This window comes from Polypterus senegalus, chromosome 8, assembly GCF_016835505.1.
Source record: "Polypterus senegalus isolate Bchr_013 chromosome 8, ASM1683550v1, whole genome shotgun sequence".
NCBI lineage: Eukaryota > Metazoa > Chordata > Cladistia > Polypteriformes > Polypteridae > Polypterus > Polypterus senegalus.
This window is the reverse complement of record NC_053161.1, coordinates 139,602,988-139,617,669: the sequence shown is the minus strand read 5'-3', so window position 1 is coordinate 139,617,669 and position 14,682 is coordinate 139,602,988. Positions and strand designations below refer to the sequence as shown.

The window sequence follows — 14,682 nt, the reverse complement described above, 5'->3', positions numbered from 1 at the left end:
TCTACATGTGTTTTGTGGAATTAGAGAAAGTGTATGACTATGTTCTTTGAGGGAGTCTGTGGGGGGTTGCTGGGAGAGTATGGTTTTGGGACCCCTAATAAGGGTGATTCGGTCCCTGTATAATCACAGCAAGAGCTGTGCCCGTATACTCAGAAAAAACATTAGCACCATTCTCAGTGGGTGTGGGACTCCGTCAGAGGTGTGCTTTGTCTAATATCCTGTTTATGATTTCCAAGGACAGGCTATCAAGGCACAACTGGGAAAGAGAGAATGTTCAGTTCAATGGCCTTAGAATGGCATTACTGATTTTTACAGATGCTGTTGTCCTGTTGGCTTCATCAGGCTGTGAACTTATGCACACATTAGGGCAATTTGCAACTGAGTGTGAAGTGGCAGGGATGAGAATCAGCACCTCCAAATCTGGAGTTCATTTGCAAAAAGGTGGACTGTCCTCTCTGAGTTAGAGGTGAGTTACTGCCTCAAGTGGATGACTTAAACTTTCTAGTTAGTCTTGTTCATGAGTGAGGGGAAAATGGATGGTGAGATTGACAAATAGAACAAGGCATTGAGCACAGTTATACGGTTGCTATACAAATTCATATTGGTGAAGTAGGAGTTGAGCAAGAAGGTAAAGCAATTGATTTATCAGTTGTCTACATCCCTAACCTCACCTGTGATCATGAACATTGGGCAATGACCAAAAGGATGAGATCATAGGTACAAGCTAAAAGATAAGGTGAGAGGCACAGATATGCAGGTGAGGCTCAAAGTGAAGCTGCTGACCCTCCAAACTGAGAAGAGCCAATTGAGGTGGTTTGGTCATCTGATACAGTTGCCTCCTGGATGCCTCCATGCAGAGATCTTACAGGCCAAATCAGATTTGTTTTTGAGTTGTTGGGCAACCAATGAATGTTTATCCAAAAGTACAATGCATATAATGCTACAGAGAGGAATAAAGAATGAAGGTGTTTTAGACCTGTCAAACAGAAGAGAAGCGTGTCTGTCTGATATGTTTTATGTACCATGACAGAATTGGTCATGTAGAACGATGAGAGAAGTCACAAAATCATCTGGAATGTTCAAGTAAATGATATAAAACACCCGATCTAAATCCGTCAAGTAGTTCTCTTGTGAAAAGCAGACAGACAGGCAGATAGACAGATGTTGGATTTTATATATGGAGAGATTAGTATAATCTACGGTATACTTGTATTTTACCTGCAAATTTGTTCACAGTGTTCTGTGCCTGCACTCAGCGAGGAGTGCTGTACAAAACTAAGCTGGATTGTATTCTAATGTAATTGATTAAAACTGGACACTAGATTTATGATTGTCTGTTATTTCATAGTTCTAACGAGACAGGATAAAGTACAAAGTTTTAAAACTGAAGCAGTCTTTAAAGTTTTTTCAGTTTTACTAGGCATCTTTATATTCTCAGTCATGGTATGGTTTGGCACAGCATCCACTCACTCCAAGAGCAAATAACAAGAAACTCATCTACTACTGCCAAGAAAGTCATCAGCTGTTATCTGACTTGAAAATATTGACAACTCCTAAGAAAAGAAGCAAGCAAAACACAATTTTGGTCATCCCACCCACCCAGGTCACCATCTGTTTAATAAACTCTAATTTGGATAATTTCAATAGGTCCTTCAAAAAATTGCACAGCATCTAAAAAGATTTTATCCTGGAGCTGTTACATTACTGACTCAGTCCTCCAAGCCAACCTCCCTTACTGCTGCCATGGTTATAACAATAAACATCATAGTATCACTTCAGATTATTCAGGAATGATCCTCTGGCTTTGCCTTTCTTACTGTAAACATCTCCCATCTCTAATACATGTTTTAGAATTTTGGACTAATTAATAACCTTGTGTGAACTTTTGGAGCATTTTTCATGGAATGCCAGCTACTGTAAAATGCATGCATTACTGTATTTGAATCAGACACACCAGTAATCATTTCTTATAAATATGTGTATTTAATAAAGTTGATTCTGATTCTGAGTTATTTGGAGCAGAGGGGCAGCCAGCAGTAACCACTCTACTCCCTCAAAGTTCCAAACAGAAGATTATTTTCAATGAACTACATTTGTTAGAGCACCTGGCCTTTAACCTGGAAATACAGTACATTGAAACCATTCTGTAAAACAGATTCATCCATCCATCCATTATCCAACCCACTATATCCTAACTACAGGGTCACGGGGGTCTGCCGGAGCCAATCCCAGCCAACACAGGGTGCAAGATTCATAATATACTAATAGTTAAAACTTAGAAAGATCAAAGAATCACAACCAAATAAGCAAGTTTTTTATGGCATTTTTAAGAAGAAAGTTCAACAGAAGGGGTAAACTACAATAGATTAAGACACAATTCTTTTAAATTGATGAAAAAAAACTTATCTTTTTTAAACTTCAAGCAGTCTTTCCAACACAACCTCAGCAGAAACATTTCCATGAAAGTAGGGGAGGAAGCTTCCCATAATAATGTTCCTTTGAGAGAATACACATCCTTGACCAAACTTTCTGCCCTTGTTTAATCTTAATTTATGCAGTAAGTATGACACTATAGTGCTTAAAACGTAAAAACTTTTATTTAACATGTTAGCGCTGATCAAATACAACAAAGCATAATATACAAAACATAATGAAGTGATTGTTAAATACGGTAAGGTCTCAAAGTACTTGCTCCTACAATATCAATTCCCACATTCCATCTTTGTGTTTAATACTCATTTTTAAAAGTACAAGCAGAAGGGAAAAAAGGGAAGCTTTAAGGGAAAAGTCTGTGTAATTTTATCAGTTTACTTGTTTCTCTTTTCTCTTTCATGTATTTCATGTCAAGATTTCTGAGTTGTTACAATTGAAAGGTTACACTTTACGCTCATGTCTAAAGACTCGTACAAGGTAATTGTACTATAAGAAAAAATGGGACTAAATGGTTTTCCATTGCTTAGTTACTTTTGTAAACAGTTAATAATATTTTGTGTGCCTAAAATCTGCAATTTGCACAAATGTCTCTTTTCTTTTGATGCATGAAAGCAGCCTCTCTTCTACCATCCACTTAATAGTCAGCATTGAGCATATACAGAACGTCAAAAGTTGTCTCTTGTAGATTGTGAGAGTCAAAAGGTGGTAAACTCACTTCTTCTTGTATGTCAGCCTTTAGGGGTATTTTGGGTTTTATTTACTACAATAATCTTGGAGCCCAGATCAATTCTGGGAAAACATAGGTACAGAATGCATACATCTTACTAATGCTTTTTTGGTTTGAAAAGATTTCTTTTTGTCCCAGGTAAAGTATTTTATAAAGCTTTTGGGTCTGAATAACACATAAAACATCAGTAGATAAGTTATTCATCTCTGTGCAGTGTGGCATATTAACAGCCTTTCATAAGCTGATAAAATGACTTCTAAACAGTTCTCAGTTATCTCTGATCATTGCAATATGAAGTTATCGGCAATATTGCAGAGATATTAAATACTACTTTTGATGCTTTGTAAAGAAGCCTTTGTATATGTCTAGTTATGTAACAGTATATGAGTAGTAAATGCATTCTTGCAGCACCTAAACTAAAGTGTTACCTGTTTTTGTATAAGGTGGGCACATTGCCAATTAGTGTCCTAGATACTAATGCTTTGGGGACCTTAAAAACACAACTTAATGTTATTTTGGAGAAATTAAGTGAATGGGATTGATGAGATTTGTTGGGCTGAAGATCCTATTGTGACACATGCGCACATGGAAGGCAGTCTAAGGGCTTAACTGAGGGTAAAATGCAGAGTCGCAGGTTGATGAGCTGAACTTATGTCTTTTCACCCTCTTCCACAGACCTCCAGATGGAAGATCAACTAAAGTTCCACCAACTTCCACTGTCAGACCATGCACTCCTGCATTCCTCACTTCCGGCCCAATCGTGCTTCTTCCTGCCCAGCACTTATAAAGCCCAAGCCTCCACTAACCAACTCAGTCATGTTTTGACTCAGTCTTTTATGATTACTCAATTGATTCTGTTTGTTAGCGATAATATACAGGGTGGATCCCCCAAATCTTCATCTTTGTTTCTTTGTCTCGTTAAACTATCTCATTAAAAATAATTAATGCAATATTTTAAAAAACAGTACAGTAAATTGATTGCACATAAATACATATTCAGTTCATAAGCACAGGAGAAAACCTAGCTTTGTGTCACAGTTCTCTCTGCCTTTGTGTAAAGTCGTCTGCAGTGGGACCAGAAGGAGGACCCTGGGAATACTGAGAATACAAAGAACTCCGGACCGCACAAAACATGTTCTGCTTTCTTTTCAGGACAGGACTTGAAAATGCTTCTATCCAAGAAGATCCACAGATTGGAATGTGACACTGGATATTAAAGGTCTTCAGAGAAAGAGTTGATAAACTTGGTCATATCACCCTGAAACCATATACTGTACAAGAAAGCCAAGAACAAAAAAGCTGAGCATTGCATTTCTGGGGCCCATTTAGAGAGGAACGCCTCCAGAAGATTTGTTAAAGGCATCACTATTGGAAAAGGCTCTGAGCCCTGTCCAATAGGAAGCTGATACTACACTGAGGCATTAAAGTGTTCACCTTCATTTAGTGAACTGGCCATTTTAGTTTTGCCGGAACTTTGTTTTTTCAAATTAAACTCAAGACTTGCTAAATCTTTCAAGCCTGTTTTTGCTTTGCAGATGGCTAAACTGACAAATCCCCATTCCTTGGGATGTACACCTTTTTGAAGATATGGCTGTCTCACCTCCTTACACCTTCCCTCCTATCACAAATTATAGATTCTCAGGTTGTCTGTGTCAAGTTTCTATTCTTCAGAAAATTTTAGATCATTGTTCTGCAAAATGTAGCCACCATGATTTATGTGTACCCTATCTCACACAAAGTATATACTCACCCTCATGTACTTTGAGCCCCTGCTGCAGACAAACAGTTTGGAAAACATCAATATAGAAATACTCATAAAACTGGCAGCTCTTTTACACCTTGATTCTGGCTGAATGGGTTATAATAATCAATCAGCCAATAAATATAACAGAACAAAAAAGTCAGTTTTGGTTAGCTGTTAAGCAGTGAGCAAACACGCTGAATTTGGGATAAGCAAGGACTATCTGATGTCTATAAGGAAACATTGGAGAGCTCAGGTCATGACCAAAATTCTGCATTTACAAGTACATGATACAGAAATGCACTCAGATGATGTGTTGTATTATCTACTATACACTGAAATGGAACAGACAACAAGACAATGTCAAACAAATGCATTTCTGCAGCTTTCTGTTTTTCATTTGTTTTGGATGACTCTCCAAAAAGTTAGCACATTTAATTGACACAGGATACAGACACCTAGTGTTGGAGACGTGTTTTAATAGGAATAAAGAGTGGAAACAGAGAGATTAATAGGAAACGTTTTGCTGTCAAATGAAGCAAACTGTTTTGGTGGGGTGGAAATTATGTATGAAGTAAAGCCAGGCAATCAGGAGGCAATAAAAACAGACAGGCACAAGCGCTTTAGCACAAACAAAGGAAGTGGAAGAAAAGAGTTACCCATAAGGAGCCGCCGTTTCACCCGCTTGTCCACATCAGCTACTGACGTGGCATTGAACTCAGAGCTCTCAATTGCAGCCTCATCCTTCTCTAAAACACAAGTAAGGGACAAACATGGAGCACTTGGTTAATCAAAAGCCCAATTTTCCGCTCTCTAAGAAAGTTTCTTGGTATGGTGCAAACCAAAAGCCAAGAAGCAAGCCATGAAGCACTGAAACCCCTGTTAGAGTGTTAATCCCATATGAAGTCCCAGAGGAAAATTAAAACAAAAAAGAAGGGGAAGATGGACACATTCAAAAGTTTAAAACAAAGGAAAAAAAATATTTTGTTGCCTTTGTCATCTTTTATTTCCCACAATTTGAAATAGCCAATTTAAATTACGTGTATTGCTCACTGAGCACTTATGATCCTGTGGTACCAGCAGCAAACAACATCTAACGATGACTGCCGTTCTTCATCATCAATATCCAGCAGTGCTTTTTTTCTCTCGGATGCATAGAGCCCCGGCACATCTGCTGAAGGCCCCAATATATTTCTTGCCCGCCATTGGAGGTAATGAAAAGTGTTCGGAGGTTAAAGTGACTTTGTCCTCTCATCAATGAACAGTGCTTAGCCAATCTGACAAGGTCTCAGGGACTCCGCAACTCCAGCTGGCAAAACATCTATTAAAATATTGACACCTTAGCATTGTAGCCGGCTACTCCACCAAATGCACAGTACCTTTGCAGAATCTTTTTTTAGTACATACAGATGTAATGATATCACAAATGACCACAAGAGAATGAACAGTCACATTAAAGACAAGCTGAGGAAAAAGAAATTGATGAATTTGTAGTAAGAGACGTGAAAACAGAACACTTGGTAGGTGAATTTGGTCAGCAAGGAAATACTAAAAAGTGACAGAGATAAAAACTGGAAAGACCTACAAGCTGGTGGACCCAGTGATTGATGAAGAAAGGAAGACTGTCATCTCCCGTAGTTACACACAATGTGATAGGGCAGAAAATGTAAATAGATGAAAAAATAAATAAATTACTATACCAGACAGCATGCAAACAAGAAGAAATCAGCTGGCACAGTGCTGGTTGCCTGCTTGCCTATGGAAAACATCACAACTTGCTATACATTCAATGCTTGAAACAATGCTCCCAAGCCGGGTCACTGTTAAAACGGTCATGCGAATTAGTAGTAATGTTAAAATAATATGGACAATGAAACAACAGATTTTTAGAAGCATTTTCTCCAACTTTACAGTAAGGGCATAGCTTGGATGCCACAGAAGAACACCCCATAATTCTAACAAAGTCTTTTAAAAAGAAAGAGAGGAATGCTAAAAGCCGTTTTCCACTATCAAGCTATTTTCTAGTGTACATTTTCTTACAAGTGAAACCTTGTTTTTCTTCATGTTTCACTACAATATGGTTAAGAAAATACTCCCTACGCTGGCACAATGTGTTGTGGCCATCTAGTTATAGTTAGGCAGAGGTGATAGATGTTTTCAAAATACTTAATGTATAAATATGTAGACCGTCAAAAAACAAATGTGTTTTGGCTTTTGTAACTGTTTTGGCACTTATTTCTGTATATGATAATAATAATAATAATAATTCTTAATAATTATATTATTATTATTATTAAATATTGCTTTTCTCACTACTCAAAGCGCTCAGCAATTGCAGGTTAAGGGCTTTGCTCAAGGGCCCAACAGAACAGAGTCCCTATTGGCATTTACGGGATTTGAACCGGCAACCTTCCAATTGCCAGTGCAGATCCCAAGCCTCAGATATATATATATATATATATATATATATATATATATATATATATATATATATATATTTTTATAAAGAGTATTGCATAGCTTTTGTAAAATTTTTATACTTATTTCTGTATTTGAAGAGTGTTGCATAGCTTTTGTAAAATATTCTTACACTTCTTTATATAAAGAGTGTTGCTTTTATAAAGAGCTTTTTTGAAAATGTACCTTCCTCTGCTCTTTTAAACTGTTTTGAGCTAACTGAGAATATTGTATTTTATACTATGCTCTTCAATGCAAAAATATCATATGCCCTGCTCCTGACCAAAATAATGACAGCAAAAAATGAAAGCGCTAAGAACTTATGTTGAGTCAAACAATTCAGGCTGAAGTGGCACCGACTAGTCTTTAGTGGTTAAAGACTATAAATGTTTTTTTTGTTTTTTTTCCATATGAATTTTTCCACCTGCCAAAATTATGTTGTGTCAAGTGCATCTCAAAAGTAACCATTTTTGAAATACTTATGAAAAAAGTACAAATATAAACCAGATTTTCTCACAATTTTTGTTTGAAAAATATTTCCCGTATATTTAACTCTACTCCTCTACCAATGACTGTTGTCAATCAGCTGATTTTATCACATATGCTTTAAATAGTTAAAGTTTATGTTCTGCTTGAAATTTCTTTCCTTCTTGAATTTTTTGACAGCGCCAAACTTGAAATGTTTTGGAACTAGATCAATGGGATCTCGCAGTATTTCGTATTTGGTTTAATCCAAAATTCTTGTTCAAAATGTGGGAGGATGTATGTATCGTCTGATTGTTCAGTTTAATTTTTTTTTTTTTAAATCAGCATAACTCTGCAAGGAAGAAGTATAAATTAAAAAGTGAGTTGATTCATTAGATCTTCCTTCAGATTGCTTCAATGCGGTCAAAACCTCCATGTGTACTGGCCAAATGAATGACTTTTTCACTCATAGTGATAACTGCTGATAAAAACAAACCTAACACCTTATAGCATGTATAGAGAATCATTTAGAATTGATCCGGTTTATATTTGAACCTTTCTTAAAAAAGATCATAGGAGTTCAGTGAACTCTTTGGAAGGGGTAAGGACAGGAAGTGGGAATAGAGCAGGAAAGTGCATTTGGCAGGAGGCAGCTGACAACATCACACTAAGAACAAGAGCAATCAATACGTCAAATTTTTCAGTAGGGATGGAAGGTCATGGAGTGAGCAGTGGTGGTTGTGCGGAAAAAAATTAAAAGATAAAGAAATAAAAATGCAATAAACTAAATAGACAGAAAGGGTGAAGAAGTTAACATGATTTTTGTCATTGTAAAAGGAAAAGATGGCAGCATGTAAGACATACAGCACATAATCATGCAAATAACTCAATAAATACAGGCCAAAAGGTGTGATGTCAATGGGTTAGACAGAATTTATGATGGTAGTACAGCACTGCGGAGGTCTGTATTCCTGTTCTATGACAATCAGAATGTAGACCTCCGCAAACAGGAGACAAAAGGAAGTCAAAGGAAGAAAGGAAGTTAGTGGTTTGGCTTCATTCTTTTTTCTGTGGCATAAAACATTAACTGAGTTTGGTTTATTTTACATTTTAGACTAACTCAGTTCTAGTTAGATCAGGCTGCAATTGAAGAGTTCGTTCTATTTTTTTTTTTTTGTCTTGTTTTCTCTATGGTAAATATCAATGCATGGACAAGACAGGCAATCAGTAACCATCACCAGACAGCATAAAGAAGGGGAAAAAAGAGATAAAAGGACAAAGCTTCATGGAAAAGTAAGACTGAGACAGTAATTAATGTGACTTGGACCATAAAAAGGAGAAATGGGATTCCTGTGTGAGAGCAGAAACAATGGCACTTTCTTCTCAGGCAATGAATGTTCTTTGGACCTGAAAAAAATCACAAATGAGGAGGAGACAAGGAGAGAGAGTGAGCCCAAAATCTTCATCTGTCCCTTCATCCTTTGCAACATCCACATGAACTGAAGACATATCTGCAGAGTAAGTGTCACATTTGCAAAAACACAGTCATAAAAATACATTACATTCTTTTTTTACTTAAATCAAATCACAATGGTGTAATTGCTTGCGTATACCAAGCAGCCACTTGATTTGGTTCATCTGTCATTATCAAGCAGCTGCCTGTCAATTTATTGACAGTAACCTTTGGGTTGACAGTATTGACAGCACAAAGCAAAAAAAAAAAAAAAAGATTTTGTGTTTGTTTAATTGTTAGGGAGAATTTTTAAGACTTAAGATTAAAATGGCTTTGAGCATGGCATGGTGCTTAGCAGCTGATCCACTGGCATGGTGGTATCAGGAATGGCCAAGCTTTTTGACTTTGTAGAGTGAGACTTGACTACCACTCAAACAAGATCCAGCTAATAGCAGCCATGAGCCCAGAAACAGACTGTTGATGAAAGCAGCCAGTAGAGAAGGACATCGAGTTAAAGGTGAGCATCTGAGCACCAACTGAGGCACAGCAGACAGAAAAATCCATTACAGTATGCCTTGCCAATTGAATTCAACAGCAATCAGTTAAAAACAAAATCTATTTGAATTGGGGTAAGAAACATAGATATTAAACACTGAACGGCTGGAAATCCTAGTTACAGGGGATTCTGGCTGATAATAGGATGAGAATATGATAAAAAAAATCTGTATGTTTATTATGTTGGCTAGTGGTGGTGGTGGTGTATTAAAATGTGATGTTTCCATGATCAAAGCTGGGCCTTTTTTATATAAGCAGAAAAATATGAGTAGGTTCTGGTGCATCTTTGAAAGAAGCAGTGCACCCATCTGAAAACTGGCTTTACAAATAATATGTTACAGTGGTAAAGGTTTAGTTAGAGGACGTTGAATTTAGGACAATATAGTGACCTCCTTATCACCAGATAGTTTAGTTAAACATTTGAAGGTACAAACAAAATGTTCTTTTTAGAGTGTTATCTTTCAACGGCTGATTTATAACTACTGTGCATCATGAAGCAGAAAATGGCCAACACTCTGGGTCATCTATGTTGAGTTGAACATCCAGCCAATTTGTGTTGTTCTGGGGGAAACTGGAGACCATCCTACTATTAATTGTGTATTTTAACAATTAAAGGGATCACAGTTAAAGGAGAAAATTTCCAAAACTTAAAATTTTATATATATATATTTTTAACTTAAATATTTTAAAACCAGAAGAATCCATTCTAAAGTAAATTGCCATAAACCTTCAACCATGTAAAGCCAATATTGTGCAGGATCCTAATATGGAGGTACGTGAGATGGTTTTAGTCTATGTATGATTTCAAGGCAGAATTTTCTTCCTAATAATTTTGCTTCGGGGTAGTGCTGTGTATTACTTTGAAAAATCACCAAAACAGTAGGTAATTTACCTTTGATAGGAGTGAATCTTTCACTCAAAAATTAACAAGTGGAGAGAACGTTGTTTTCGTTTACCACAGAGCAATCTTCTTTTAGCTACTGCTGAAGATCTTTCATATCACTATCTTATCTACAGTAACTCACTAATTAATAGGGACAATTGTTTTTGATTTACCATTAGTGAACTGTTTTTTCTGCTTTCAGTGTCTGTTGTGGGACTTGGATGATCATATATGATGGACCATTTCTCCTGTTCAAATGACACTGCTGTTTGATTAAGCAGCGGTACTTTCAGGATGTGGCTGACGTATAATGATTGAAATTTGGATGTAAAGCAACCCTCTATATACAGTATATATATTTTTTGCTACAAAATTATGCTTTCTGTTTATGTTGCATTTTGCTTTTTTATTTGCATTTACTGCTGGGCTTATAAGTGGAAGTGTGCTTAATTAGAATAAATAGAACATATGTGTTTCTGGTGTCAAAATGACTTTAATTGGAAAACTTAACATTGTTGGTAAGGGCAAGCCTAACCTGAGTGGTTTTACTGCATTTTACAGAAAGAAAATGGATTTGAAGGAGCTGGATTTTGAAATTATTTATGTTTTTGTGGATAATTACCTGCCTAATCCAACTCTGGGTCACAGTGGGCTGAAGCCTATTTCAACAGAACTACAGGCAAGGCAAGAAATAGTCCTAAAGAGGGTGCCAGTCCATCAAAGGGCCCACTGACAAGCCCAATCAAACTCACCCTGGGTCAGTTTGCAACCACACATTAATTTAACGTGAATGTGTTTGGGGATGTGGTAGAAAACCAGAGTAGGTGGAGTGAAGCTCGCAAACACGTGAAGTGAATGTGAGCATTGCACATAGTGACTGGGAACAGGGTTCAAATCCAGGATGCTGGATCTGTGAGGTAGCAATGCTACCTAATGCCATCCTTTTGTGGTCCATTAACTCACCTTATACAATGATCAGGTCTATTATATAACTAATAAAGATTCTTCTGTAACAAAGACAAGTTTTTTGTTTTTTTTTAAATGACCAGTGGATACAATTTCAGGTTAACACTTACTTTAAGTTACTCACTCGGAGTCATACAGCAAGCTGGTAGTGAGAGACTGAATTAACAGCCTTTCAGTTTTAGTTCAACACCAGTGCAACTAAGGGGCCACAGTGCCAGCATTTCTGATTTAAAAATCTTGAGCAGTAGAAATTAAAACCATAATTAATTATTAATCTTTCATAGTCTGCAAAACAAAGACGCAAAAGAATAAGGCTCACTTTATAATTTTAAAAACAGAAACGTCTCAAAGAAAAAAAAAAAATCCAATCCTTTCTTGAAAATGAGGACCTTATGTGTCCATAACAGCTACTGGCTGGTGAAAAGAATACAGTTGTGTCATTTAATTTATAAGAACTAAAACAAGAAAGCACATTGAATAAACAAATTGAGACAAAAGGGTCTAGTGCTGTTGACCTTCTTTTCTGTTTTAAAAATATAATTATCCAAAGCAAAACATAATAATTTTAAGTATATTCTTTACAAGTACAGAAAGACGAGAAAATAAACATTCTAGCAAATCTTGAAATTTCAAAATATTAAAGAAGAGTTCTTCATTTTTCAAGCTTGATTATGAAAACCCACCAACATCATTTAGAAATTGAAATTTAAGTCACTTTGTAAATCATCACCACTCTTTAATAAAAGATGGACGAAGGCATCTGACATATTCTTAAGTCATTTCAGTTTTTCAAGAATAAAATAAGGTACAATCACATCCAAGTAAAACAGCTTATCTCAGCACAGAAGGACGGCAGCAGATAACTTACCTTTGACCACTAATTTGTCTTTTTGAAATGTAAAACCATATGGGCTTTTTATTCAGCTGTGGCCCTAGATTTTGTCATTAAGTTACACGATCATATTAACAATTATTTGAAATCATTCCCCTTGCACAAACATATTTCAAAGCATGACAAATTCATGAAAAATGGAATTTTTCCATATGACAGCTTATTCAGTTTTTATGAGTGTAATTTAAATTTTTAAGATGTTCTATTGTAGTTGAAGTCCAAAGAAAATAAAGAGAAAATTCAGCATTTATTTTTTCATTTTGACTTTTTTCTTCTGAATATTTTTCACTTAAATGTACTGATTTATATCTGCCAAATAACTACTTTAGGAAATAAACAGAAAGGTGTGGTTTTATAGGACATTTGATTTAAGACAGTAACAGAAGTTACACTTGTTATATGGAGAAATCCTTCCCAGAGCCTTACACACTTTCTTTCAGCTCCTCCTCTAGCTAATTCAACAACTACTATATGCAGCAGTTTGCTTCAGCCAAAATGACTTTATACCCAACATAATCTTTAAAAGCACTTTTAATATTCAGCCCCTTTTTAAAAATTGGAACGATTGTTCATACTATCAAATGATCAGTTTATTTTAAAGAATTCAACTGTTACCAGTTTCCCCCATTTTTCATTTGAGATTTAAAGTGTGTTGCATTAAATAAATGTAAGTCCAAACTATTGAAAACCACAGAAGAAGCCCTTTTTTCATTAGGAAATGAAAAAAGAGAAAACTCAGAATAAAAAAGAACATAACAAAGGCTCTTATGTACCATTCTTCAGTCAAACAATAAGAGCATAGAGCTGTATGAAACTGCTAGTTGAACCTGCAGTCACACTTTCCAAACTGTCACCATGTTATTGGCATAGAATGACAAAGAAAATCCTTATGTTAAATGCATGCACACTTTTTCTACAGTAGAGCATACCATTTAAAACTTTGCTGAAGTCATAGACAGAATTAAAAATACATGTTTATTTGCTGTAGTTAGGGGCAGATATGCAATAATTTCTATGAAGCTTAAGCTTCAGGGCCCCAGAAGCAACTTTAGTCCACATTGCTTGAAAGTGTTGGATGTCTACTGTATGAAAATTTTATATAAGTATCATGTAGGCTAGCCATAAACAAAAACAAAACGTTAAAATTAAAGATGCTTCATTCTAAATATATTCTAAATATATGGGGGGCTAATAACTGTTCAAGCTTTAGGGTCCCAAAGATATAGGTCCATCCATGGTTGTAATATATAGTTATATGAAAATGTAAGTATACCCCTTGAAATGTTTTTTTTATAACATATGTGAACATATCGAGATCTGGAAATCATTTAAACAGTATGTGTAAACAAATCTCATATAATATAACTTACATCATGACATATTTACATTGGTGGTCCAATATATAATTTAAGAAAAAATAAATATAAGTTTCACCTGTGGAATAAGTAAGTCATCCCGTACATTTATCCCTACTTCAAATACCTAAAATTAGAATCTGGTGTACCTGATCAGGAGAAAATGAATGAACATCATTAGAGATGACCTTGGAGGTATCTGTCTTACTTAAACCTCAGATTTTAAGTTGGCTGTTGAAGTGTGCGTTATCACCATGTCTAGTTCGAAAGAGATCTCTGAGGTCTTCAAAAAGCTGGTTTTAGATGACTATAAGTCTGGGAAGGGATCTAAAAAGATCTCCAAACAACTGGAAATCAATCATTCCACCTTCCAGGAGATTATCCACAAATTCACAAGATTTCAAACAGCCAAGCCAGGGCATCCTAGCAAGTTTAGTCTGTGGGCAGAACTCAAGATGCTGAAAGAAGTCTCTAAAAATCCCAGAATTTCATTGCAGGACTTACAGGTAGATCTTGGTACCGTTGTTGGCAAAATGCATGAGTCTACCATAATAAATCAGATGCACATTTAAATTTATGTGGAAGTTGTAGCAGGAGGAAACTGTCCTGAAAGAACTAAGCAAGACTAAAGTTTGCCCATGAACACCTAGGCAAAGGCCTGAACTTCTTGAACAATAATCTCTGGACAGACAACTCAGACAGAGATTTTTGGCTTCAGTGCCTGAAAGACAGAAGAAATTGCAAATCATGTTGCT

At 36.0% G+C, this 14,682-nt stretch overlaps 1 protein-coding gene across 2 annotated transcripts in view; it reads right to left on the bottom strand.

Moving 5' to 3' along the window:
- The window catches only part of scube1 (signal peptide, CUB domain, EGF-like 1), a 542,580-nt gene that overhangs the window by 249,752 nt on the left and 278,146 nt on the right, over positions 1–14,682 (bottom strand). Inside the window, exon 7 of one of the 2 annotated variants that reach the window (XM_039761828.1) lies at positions 5,561–5,650. The exons of the other annotated variant lie outside the window; for it this stretch is intronic. Coding sequence (XP_039617762.1) covers positions 5,561–5,650 — 90 coding nt within the window. The remainder of the gene's footprint in view (positions 1–5,560; positions 5,651–14,682) is intronic. 2 annotated transcript variants of the gene reach the window in all.